The 12,500-nt window shown below is 46.4% G+C and overlaps 1 protein-coding gene across 1 annotated transcript in view; it reads right to left on the reverse strand.

Moving 5' to 3' along the window:
* The window catches only part of MDGA2 (MAM domain containing glycosylphosphatidylinositol anchor 2), a 366,045-nt gene that overhangs the window by 234,793 nt on the left and 118,752 nt on the right, over window positions 1-12,500 (reverse strand). Inside the window, exon 4 of the mRNA XM_085893801.1 lies at window positions 511-701. Coding sequence (XP_085749927.1) covers window positions 511-701 — 191 coding nt within the window. The remainder of the gene's footprint in view (window positions 1-510; window positions 702-12,500) is intronic.

A 12,500-nucleotide genomic window follows, 5' to 3' on the forward strand; every position in this document is an offset into this window, starting at 1 on the left:
CTATGTGCAAATCTGTCCTGGTTTATGAAGAATGACCATCACCCTAAGGTTGCCCGCGTGAGGGGTTGTGACTGAAAATTGCGAGTAATATTCTCTACCTGTCCCCGTCGCCACTTCTGCTTTGTCACAGGATTTGATGATGTTGCTAAACAACCTGAATGCTGAGTAGATTTAGGTGGGTGAGGTGTGTACAGAGCCGCCCCCACTTTCTCAACCAAGCAACTGTTGTTGCACTGGTGCAAAATATGCCACAAGCACAGTGGAAGACAAGGATGCAGGTTTTTATTTTGGAGTTCTCTTTTTCTTGGATGAGCTGCTGACCAAGTTCGACCCACAAGTATTCGTATTTGAAAGGGCATTGCTCATGAACAAGGGATAAATAATTTTGGTTTGTAGTACATTAAATTATATATTTAAATACAAGACAGATCCAATGTTTGAAAAAAAAAAAATCGGTGAAACAAGCAACATGGTTGGTTCAAAGTTGGTCTAAGAAACAGCAAAAATCACCTGCGTAAACAGTGGTTCATAGATGCTGACTCCTTCATCTCCAATCAGTGTGTGCCGGTCATTACGGTGCCAAGTTAAGAGTGCTGGTGGACTGGAGTTTCCTGAGCAGCGAAGAAACACTGTACGTTCCTGATAGTACTCCTTGGCATCTCCGATGCTCTGATGTACTGTGAGTACTGGTGGGTCCAAGTCTGCAAGGAAAAGTCAAGTAGGAAGCTGGGTAAGCTTGCACTTACCATTCCAACTTGAGAGTCAACAGAATGGCAGATAGGTGGCAAGCTTCGATGGTAATGTATTTGGAAATACCAGATGGTGACTGATAATGACCAATTTGGAATCAAAGTGAACGTCAGTGGACAGACAAATATCAACAGCAAAGCAGGATAAAATGTGAACAGTTTAACACAAAATGTTTAATCTGCTGATATCAAATTAAAACTCATGTTATCAATAAAACAAATTTCCCAATCACTCGCTGATAATGACATGTCATCACTGTACTTGAGCACCGATCGTGCTTCCATGACATCAATTGGCAGATGTATGATGTGGATAAATAGTGTCTTGCTGATTTGTCGCAGGTCCTCTTTGATGCAATATTATGGATGACGTTGCAGTAAAGTGATTTATTGATTTCTTTATTTACATAAATGTGGAAATTGTTTATCCCAAACATCCATCATTGTGAATCTGTAATATTATGTGACCTCGATAATTTCCAGCACACAAGGCTGAGGAAACGTCTGCCGAAGGGATTTAATTACTGGGAGAAAATTAATTGGATTGAGACCAAAAGAGGAATAAAATAATTACAAAATAGGACAGGGAGTTGACAAAATAAACAGAAATGGGACTTTGGGCAAATGAGATTTGAGAAAGAGCAGAAAGATACATAAGATGATGAAAATCTGACTTACATGGTCGTCTCAAATTTCTTTTAATCTACAAGTAAAACAGCATGAAAGTAATGGTTAAAACTCAGGGGCAGTTTTGAGATAAAGGTTCCAGGCATGCCTCCCGTCGCTTCGCAAACACATTTAATTAAAAGCAGTGTGTTGTACCTGAAAATATATATTGCATGTCTATCTTTGTTGTCGGTGTTTGTGTGCACCTCCCTTCTACTTTTATATATTTTTCATTGCTTCAAAAAGTACTACTATATTTCCATTTAAGTGCTGCTACCAAAGGTAAAGGGTTCCTGATGTCATAGAGTAATAAATGTTACCATTGGAAACGCTACATTAAAGCTCGATGTTCTGCTTATTCTTCCTCCTCGATCAGGGAAACACGGGCTTTAAAAAGAGGCAAGTAAATGTGATTAAAGCAACAAATTGTTGTTCTAAGTAAATTGATTACTAACTTTCAAACCAAGAATGGATGGATTACCTTTCCAATAGTACCAGTTGTACTTTCGTACAGCGGCAGAAACCCTTTAGAGTAAGAAAGCGTTACAGACAGAGAAACTGGGCCCCTTTTATACAAGTGCCTATATGACGTACCCGACAAAAATAAGATTTTTTTTTGTATATAGTGTCGAGACTCGTATAAGAACCAACACAAAGAACAGATTGCAAAGGGAGCAGGAGACAAGAGGGGTGGGAGAGGGAAGGACAAAACAGTGGGGAACAGAGACATGAGGAGATCTGTGCAAGGGAGAGGGATGGGGCGGGGAACACGGGGAATACAAGATGGACATTACAGGGACTTTCAGGAAGGAAAGCAGGGGATTTTGAGGTGGATTAACGGGGTTAGAAAAGATCGAGGTTATGGATGGGGAAAGATGAGAGGTGGTGGAGAACGGCTGATTTGAAGGCCTGGGGGGAAGAATGGGATTGAAGAGAAAATGGTCTCTGTATATGCTCTGACTGAGGCGAGTGATCTCACTGTGAAGGAGGAATTCGATGCCATACTCGAGTCTGTGGTTGATCAGTGCCCCAGGCGAGATACTCTTCCAGTCTTGGGGGATTTCAATGCATCGACTGGAACTCATTGGGATGGTTATGAGGTGTGTGTTGGTCTCCATATGTATGGAACTGTGAACCAGAATAGCACAAAGTTCATTGACTTTGCAAGAAGTCATGGACTTAGGGTGGCCAGTTCATGGTTTCAGTACCCACAAGCTCATCGCTGGACTTCGTATTCCAACGCTGGCGGTGTGGCAAAGGAGATTGACCATGTGCTCATTGATAGTCGCTGGAGGATGACAAAGAACTGCAGGGTCCACCGGAGTGTTCTTTCCTCAATACTGACCAGGGGCCTGTTGTAGCAACTCTAAAGTTTCAGCTTAAATCTGGGAGAATGTTGCCATCCCAGCCTAGGCTGGATGTTGGCAAGCTCAAGGAGGAGATGGTAGCTGAGTAGTTTGTGAACAGGCTGAATGGAGAGTTGGTGGTATGGGTGCTTTGAGGGATCCTGAAGAGTTGTGGAGCGCCTTCAAGACCGCCGTCCTTGATGTTGCCGGTGGATTTCTTGGAACTCACCGAAGGGCGAAGAAGAATTTTGTCTCTCAAGGGACAATGGATAGCATTGCCCAGAGTCACAGGGCAAGGCTGAGTGGCAGAGCTGAGCTGTTCAGAAGGTGAGGCATAAAACTGCACGTGCACCAAGGGTGGACAAGGAGGCCTATGTGCGAGGAATCTGTGAAGGGGTAGAGCATCACCTGTGGTCAAGCAATTCTCGTCCTGCATACAGGGGAATTCGCACATTGCGTTCGTCCAAGCCCATCCCTCGGTGTACTGCAGTTAGAGCAGAGGGTGGTGGGCTCTTTACAGAGGCGTCCGAAGTGAAGGCCCGCTGGTCCAGTTACTTTGAGCGGCTGTACCAGGCTGATCCAACAGCTGTCGAGTTGAATGTCAGGGGTGTTACTTTCCCTATTGCTGACCCTCCAATCAACTGTGGTCCACCTTCGTTTGTGGAAACACAGGCTGCAGTGAACCGGATGAAATGGGGGTAAAGCTCCTGGGATCTGTGGCATCCATGCTGAAAGTTTCAAGGCTGGTGGAAATGCTGCACTCATGTCGTTAAATACAGTTCTGTGCTCTGCCAGGAACACAGGCATCATCGCCGCTGACTGGAAGAGGGGCCTTGTTGTCCCTCTCTGGAAAGGGAAGGGTGATAGCCAAGATTGCAACAACTACCGTGGGGTGCTGCTGCTCTCAACGAAGGGCAAGGTCTTTGCTCGGATAATTCTTGATAGGGTTCGCCACCATCTGCTTGAGCACCAGCGTCCAAAGCAGTCAGACTTTACACCAAAGACGTCTATGATTGACCGTATCCTTTCTCTTTGGGTCCTTATCGAATGCAGACGAGAGTTTCGGCAGGGGTTACTTGCAGCTCATGTTGACCTCTGTAAAGCATTTCATTCAGTGAATCAGGATGCCCTCTGGAGGATTCTTGGTCTTCGTGGGGTGCCACCAAAACTGATTGATCTGATGTCTCAAAATATACTCTGGTACTGAGAGTGCTGTGACATGTGATGGTGCCATCTCTGACCTATTTCTAGTTGTTAGTGGAGTTCTTCAGGGGTGTGTACTGGCCCACACACTATTCAGCACTTGTATGGACTGGAATCTGGAGAGGATGTCAGAGAGATCAAGCTGTGGTGCATCATTTGGGAATGCCAAGATCTCTGACCTTGATTTTGCAGATAATACAGTCATCTTTGCAGGGACTCTGGATATTATTTTGGGGGCCCTCTAAGTTCTGAATGAGGAGTCGGAGCCACTGGGATTACGGGTTTCCTGGGTCAAAACTAAGATCCAGGCTTTCAATGACATCTTGGATGCTGCTGTCCTGTCTGTACCTGTTTGTGGTGAGGATGTTGAGGTCACGGAGAAATTCACTTTCCTTGGCAGTGATATTCATATCTCTGCTGGCTGTTTGCCAGAGGTCAACAGAGGTCTGGGCCGGGCCTGGGGAGTCACGGATTCACTGGATCATGGGGTGTGGCGCTGCCAGTACCTGTGCGGGACGATGATAATCTGAGTCTTCAGGTCCTTGGTGCTTCCACTCTTGCTCTATGGATGTGAAACTTGGACTCTGACCAGGGATCTGAGGAGGAGAGGAGGATATTGTGACCATACTCTGTGCAGAACGTTGGTGCTGCTTCAGCAGTCTCTTTGGATATTGGGCACAATCCTGGACGGGTCGCCACTCCGACACAGGATACCAGCAAGCTGGCACTCATTTTGCCGACCTCAGAAGGATGACAGGCCGAGTTAACCCCGCCTGGTATTAATTCAACAGCTTAGTGGGATTTGAACTCAGAACCATAGGATCCAAAGCCCACCACCCTAACCACTAAGCCAAGACCAGGCACAGGGATCTGAGATGGAGACTTAATTCCTTTGGTACCAGGTCTCTTTGGAGAATCCTTGGTTATCGCTGGTCAAATTTTGTGTCCAACGAGCGGGTGCTGAGAGAGACTCAAATGAGATTTGTTACTTGCATAGTCCGTGAGCATCAGCTGCGGCTGTATGGACATGTGGCTCATTTTACTGACGCTGATCCTGCTCACCAGATTCTCTCAGATAGGGAGCCTCGTGAGTGGAGAAGGCCAATGGGCCGATCACATGCCTCGTGGTTGCAGCAGGTTGATCAGCATCTACCGGTGGAAAGTACTGGCGGAAAGTGGACGCAGCAACATGCTGCTCTGGCACATGCTCCCTTTACTGACATGACATGACAGAGAGATCATTGTTGAAAACCAGGATAAAAAAATCAATGATGAAAACCAGAATATTTGTATCAAAAAAAAGTATTCATGGTCTGGCACACTGCCCTGCTAACTAAACTCTCTTCCTGTGGTATCCAAGGCCATCTCCACTCATGGCTCGCTGACTTCCTCTCCTGCGCAGCCAAAGTGTGGCCCTAAATGGAGTTCTTTTATCCCCTCTTCCTGTCTCGGTTGGAGTTCTCAAGGCAGTGTTCTGTGCCCTGTTTTTTTTTTTCTAGTTTTCATCAATGATCTCTCCGACTCTCTGGATAATCCTCTTTATCTCTCTGCTGATGACTCCACCCTCTGCTGTACCATCTCTCATCCCTCAGACCAGCAAGCAGCAGCTTCTTCACTCTCTGCAGATCTGGATAAAATCACAAACTGGTCCACGTGGAACATGTCTTTCCACGTGGAACATGTCTTTCAATCCGGACAAATATCACACTCACTTTGTCTCTCTGAAAGGACCGTTTGGAACCCCCTTCCTCCCCCCCCCACCCCTCCCCATCTACTTTCTCAACAATCCTCTGGAAGAAGTCCTTTCTTTCAAGCTTCTGGGTCTCCATATTTGCCATGATCTTTACTGAGAAAGCCACATTCCCAACGTGGCCTCCAAAGCCAGTCACCAACTGGGAATCCTCTATCGTGCAAAGTCCTTTCTCGGCCCACATGAGCTCCTGACCACATACAAAGCTTTTGCCTGCAGCCTGATGGAGTACTGCTCTCCCCTCTGGGCTGGTGCTCCTGCCTCCCACCTTTCTATGCTTCACGCACTGGGAACCAAGGCATTTTGGATCATTGGTATCTCCGATGATGAGGCCGAGTCTTTGGGCCTCTTACTCTCTCACTGCAGGCAGGTCGGTGGTCTTTCTGTCTTCTACAGTCTCCTCTCTGGTCTTGGCCCCTGCTCTGTCTGCGATTTGTCCCCACCATATTTCCGCAGGGCGCTCAAGATCTGCCAACAACCCCCTTCTGGTAAAACTAGCAAAATCATGAATCACTGCTCACCTTCACTCTTTCATTCCTCTTTTTCCCCCACCTTTGGAATAAACTCCCTCACTCTGTTCAATCCCAACCTTCCCTCCAGGCCTTCAAAACAGCTGTTCACCACCTCCTCTTGTCGTCCCTCATCAAAATCCTCGATCTTTTCTACCCCCGTTAATCCACCCCAAACCCACCTCCTTCAAATTCCCTGCTTTCCTTCCTGAAAGTCCCTGTAGTGTCCATGTTTAATACCCCATGTTCCCCGCCCAATCCCTCTCCCTTCCACAGATCTCCTAATATCTCTGTTCCTCACTGTTTTGTACTTTCCACGCCCCTCTCGTCTCATGCCTCTCTTGCTGTGCGTTGTGGTTAGCTATCATACGAGCCTCGACAAGGTATACAAAAAAAAAAAAATCCTCTTAAAATGTGTGTTAACATTGTCGCAATTTTTGGCCCCAAAGAGCTTATATTCATTTTAAGCAGCACAGTGAATCTGAAACACCAAGGCCAAACGCCTCACGAATAGCCAATGCGTTTCATTTCAGACAACCGTGAGGACACACCGGAGCAGAAGAGTCCTCCCAGAAGATCTGTCCTCTGCTTCAGGGGACATCTTAATCACCCCTGCTAATCAATACCTTAATTATAACAACGTGTCCTTCCCAGGGTAAGTCCAATGTACATAATAAGTCAAGCATGGCGAGATGACAAAACGAAGCACACACACCTGACTCTTTAACAAATATAAATAATTTAGTAAATGAGTCAACCAAAAATGGAACTAACCAAATGGACAAATGGAGAGCACAATAAACAATTATCAATCAATCAATTTTGACCTTTTCATGGTCACGAACACAACCCCCAACAGCCTTTTTAAGGACTACATGATTTAAATGAATAATTTTGAAAAAACATAAAGAATAAACACAAACACACTTATTTATGTTGTCCTCTTCATCTTCTCTCCCCTTACACTAGTTCATTACCAGTGCAGCGCCGGGCATATAGAGTTGATGGATGGACAAGTTTTGCTGTGCAAGGTTTCTTTGCAGTACCTTAATTTCAACACAGAAAACATGAAAATTGAGCATGAATTAATAGTTCAACAAATTATTCAAAAACAATTCTTCTCTTAATTTTATTTGGTTGACATTTCATGATATATTAGCAAACCATCTGTCGCTTCACTGACGGGAATACTAAGAGGGAGACAGGGGTGGGGGGGGGGGAGAGTGAAGAGGTGGAAGAGAAAGGAGAGATGAGGAACAAGGGAGGCGGAAGGGGTGGGGGGAAGGGAAGACAGTGTGAGATGAGAGGAAGGGAAGGCAGACGTGTGGTGGAGCGTTAAGTACGATTCATACTGTTTCGTCAAAATTATTCTGCATAGAATAACAGTGAAGATGGAAACAAAATAATGTCTGAAATCCATTTTCTACCAGTCATACTGTCGATATGGCCCGGAGACAAATTCCTGCATGGACACGTCTATTTTTTTTTTATGTCGAAGGTTTCAGTCACGGACTAAATAGTCCTTATCGAGGCCAAGCCTGATTAAAGAACTACATTGATGGAACAGTCAGGAAAGAGAGAATAGTCTCAGAGTTTTGAGGAAGTAAAAAAAATCTGCTTTTTAAAAAGGGGAAGGTCATAAGTATTTGGGAAGATGTGAGAAGGTAAAGAGTTCCAGAGTTTGGCAGTGGAGGGGAAGAAACAAACATCGTAATGGCCCACCCTTGAGTTGCCAATGGCCACACAATAATCATGTGATGTTGTGGCTTGTCGAGTATTCCTTGGTCTCAGTAATGGTGGAGGTACACAAGCACCAAGTTCTTACGAGCAGAAACCAAAGTAATATCTGTAGAAAAGAGAAAGAGAGCCCACTATGTAGTGTAATTTCAGTGGGTCGAGTTTTGAGGTCACATTGGTAGAGTTGACAAGTCAAATAACTTTGGATCAAATTCTGTCCAGTAAGTATGTGGAGCTGAAACCTCCCCAGATGTGAGAGCAGGTCTCTATTCAAGGACAAATCAATCCTTTATATAGTTGAAGCAACTGTTCAGATGAGAAGAATCTTCAACATCTGAACAGGACTCCGAATTTCTTCGAGACAGACTTTGCTATGAGCAAAATATGTGGATTCCAGGATAAATTTGAAGTTGGAGTCATACCTTGTAGGTTCGCTGTATCACATGGTATAAATGTTGAGCTTTCAAAGCAGATTGGAGAGTTGAGAGGCATTTTAGAGAGAGAGAGAGAGAGAGAGAGAGAGAGAGAGAGAGAGAGAGAGAGAGAGAGAGAGAGAGAGAGAGAGAGAGAGAGAGAGAGAGAGAGAGAGAGAGAGAGAGAGAGAGAGAGAGATGAGAAGAAATTGAGTTTTTGAAGCAATAAACTTAGCTTTATTACATTTGTCCCACTGGGAGATCTTACCCAAATCCGAATTTAAAGAGGTGGCTGTGATGAAACGAGATGTAGATCGAGTGAGGGAAGACAGGGCAGATGGAAAAGACATGGAGGAATGTAATGTTCAATCATCAGCATATGAGTGCATTTGGTTATTTGTGGAAGAAAGAAGGTCATTGATAAATAGAAGGAAGAGTGTTGGAGACTGAACAGAGCCCTGAGGTACACCGCCGTTGATTGGGAAGGGGGGGGGGGAGATGTTGAAGCACCAAGCAATTACGGAGATAGAGCAGTCGGAGAGAAAGCTCAATATGAGAGAGCAGAGTGAAGGAGGAAAGCCGAAAGAGGGAAGCTTGGATATCAGACCCCGATGCCAAACTCTGTCAAAGGCTTTTGAGATATCAAGGTCTACAACAAAGGATTCCTCAGTCTCTCAAAGAAGAGGCCCAGACATTTATAATGTAAGAAAGGATATCACCTGTCGATCTTGCCTTGCAAAAGCAGTGCAGAAAAAGTTTGGGTTTTTCAACAAAAACGAAACAAACGAGCAAGCACGCGTGAAAGTTCTGAAGCACATTCCTTCAAGACATGGGGAGGAATGTCATCTTGCCTGTAGGCCTTGCTTATGTCCAGAGAGAGGAGTATTTGTTTGACTGCATGAAAAGAGATTATAGGGAGGGACATAGGATTGGTGAGGGGAGCATCAGAGGGAGATGGAATGTTTAAGTCACCAGTGTGGAGTTAGAGGAAAAAAAGAGAACCAAAAAGAGTTGCTTTATCGGTCTTTGAAACAGCGATAGTATCATCGGAACAGAAAAGCAAAGGAAATGGAGAGCGATAGAAATTGTTAGAGATACTTTCAGCTGAGGACCAGAAAGATCTATGAGTGAAAGAAGATGAGAGGTTGTCAATTATTGAACAGGAATTATTGAGCAGGAATTATTGAACCAAGAATTGGGCAGAGAGATAGACTTGAAAGAGAAGGGGATATAAACCTCCATTCCTGAAACAATAACCTCAGCTATACGTTCAGCAGAGATAGTGGCATCACCCAAGGAGAGGCAGTAGTCTTTCCAGGGAAAGTCAGAAAGTTTGGAGACAAATGCCCATCCGGATAGTCCGGTGACAAACCCTGCCCGGAAACGTCCGGAGAACAAACAACATCCAGACATAACCACCATCCGGATATGTCCAGGGACAGAGACAGAGACAGAGACAGAGACAGAGACAGAGACAGAGACAGAGAGAGAGAGAGAGAGAGAGAGAGAGAGAGAGAGAGAGAGAGAGAGAGAGAGAGAGAGAGAGAGAGGAGAGAGAGAGATAGGTGTTGGAGGAAGGTGCTGCACTGCATTGGGAGGGGGTAGAGGAAGGATGGGAGAGAAAGAGAGAGAGGGGTGGGGAAAGGGGAGTTAGCAGAGAGAATATGTTATGCTTTATGAACAAAACACACACACACACACACACACACACACACACACACACACACACACACACACACACACACACACACACACACACACACACACACACACACACACACACACACACACACACACACACACACACACACGCACACACGCACACACACACACGTACTTGGCTGATATCGGCAATTTTTTGGGAATCGGCAAGTTGGAGTCAGTGTGATTTCCAACTACAACTACAGTTCATACTGCATACAGCCCAGAAGCCTTGAGTAGCTTTCACTGAAAAACAATGTTGGATTTATATAGACATTTCAGGGTTATGGTCACAAACATTAATCTATATAAACACCTGCGTGTGATGGGTGGGGAAAAAAATAAACTTTGGCTCACTAATTTAGAAAGTGCGTTAATACGGAAATCGGCTCGGAAATCAGGTGATATTTCACAACCACTCGCTCAGGATGATGGAGCACGAACTAGTCGCTGAGGATGACAGAGCACGAACCACTCGCTCAGGATGACAGAACACGAACCACTCATTCAGGATGAGGGAACACGAACCACTCGCTCAGGATGATGGAGCATGAGCCACTCGCTCAGGATGAAACAGCACAAACCAGTCGCTCAGGATGACAGAGCACAAACACTCGCTCGGGATGACAGATCGCAGACCAATCATTGAGGATGATGGAGCACGAACCACTCACTCAGGATGACGGAGTGCGAACCACTCGCTCAGGATGACAGTGAACAAACTACTTGCTCAGGATGACGGAGCACGAACCACTCACTCAGGATGAAACAGCACAAACCAGTCGCTCAGGATGACAGAGCACAAACACTCGCTCAGGATGACAGAGCGCAGACCATTCATTGAGGATGATGGAGCACGAACCACTCACTCAGGATGACGGAGCGCAAACCACTTGCTCAGGATGACAGAGCACGAACCACTCGCTCAGGATGACGGAGCATGAGCCAGTCGCTCAGGATGACGGAGCACAAACCACTCGCTCAGGATGACAGAGCACAAATCACTCGCTCAGGATGACAGAGCACAAATCACTCACTCAGGATGATGGAGCATGAGCTACTCACTCAGGATGATGGAGCATGAGCCACTCGCTCAGGATGAAACAGCACAAACCAGTCGCTCAGGATGACAGAGAACAAACACTCGCTCAGGATGACAGAGCGCAGACCAATCATTGAGGATGATGGAGCAAGAACCACTCACTCAGGATGACGGAGCGCGAACCAGTCGCTCAGGATGACGGAGCATGAGCCAGTCGCTCAGGATGATGGAGCACAAATCACTCGCTCAGGATGATGGAGCATAAACCACTCCCTCAGGATGATGGAGCATGAGCCACTCACTCAGGATGATGGAGCATGAGCCACTCGCTCAGGATGAAACAGCACAAACCAGTCGCTCAGGATGACAGAGAACAAACACTCGCTCAGGATGACAGAGCGCAGACCAATCATTGAGGATGATGGAGCACGAACCACTCACTCAGGATGACGGAGCGCGAACCACTTGCTCAGGATGACAGAGCACGAACCACTCACTCAGGATGACGGAGCATGAGCCAGTCGCTCAGGATGACGGAGCATGAGCCAGTCGCTCAGGATGACAGAGCATGAGCCAGTCGCTCAGGATGACAGAGCACAAATCACTCGCTCAGGATGATGGAGCATAACCCACTCACTCAGGATGATGGAGCATGAGCCACTCACTCAGGATGATGGAGCATGAGCCACTCGCTCAGGATGATGGAGCACAAACCACTCGCTCAGGATGACGGAGCACGAACCACTCGCTCAGGATGATGGAGCATAAACCACTCACTCAGGATGATGGAGCATGAGCCACTCACTCAGGATAATGGAGCATGAGCCACTCGCTCAGGATGAAACAGCACAAACCAGTCGCTCAGGATGACAGAGCACAAACCCTCGCTCAGGATGACAGAGCACAGACCAATCATTGAGGATGATGGAGCACGAACCACTCACTCAGGATGACGGAGCGCAAACCACTTGCTCAGGATGACAGAGCACGAACCACTCGCTCAGGATGACGGAGCATGAGCCAGTCGCTCAGGATGACGTAGCATGAGCCAGTCGCTCAGGATGACGTAGCACAAATCACTCGCTCAGGATGATGGAGCATAAACCACTCACTCAGGATGATGGAGCATGAGCCACTCACTCAGGATGATTGAGCATGAGCCACTCGCTCAGGATGGCGGAGCACAAACCACTCGCTCAGGATGATGGAGCACAAACCACTCGCTCAGGATGACGGAGCACGAACCACTCGCTCAGGATGACGGAGCATAAACCACTCACTCAGGATGATTGAGCATGAGCCACTCGCTCAGGATGATGGAGCATGAGCCACTCGCTCAGGATGATGGAGCACGAACTACTCGCTCAGGATGACAGAGCACAAA

This window comes from Eptatretus burgeri, chromosome 9, assembly GCF_056783735.1.
Source record: "Eptatretus burgeri isolate ZD-2024b chromosome 9, Ebu_testis_v1, whole genome shotgun sequence".
Classification (NCBI taxonomy): domain Eukaryota; kingdom Metazoa; phylum Chordata; class Myxini; order Myxiniformes; family Myxinidae; genus Eptatretus; species Eptatretus burgeri.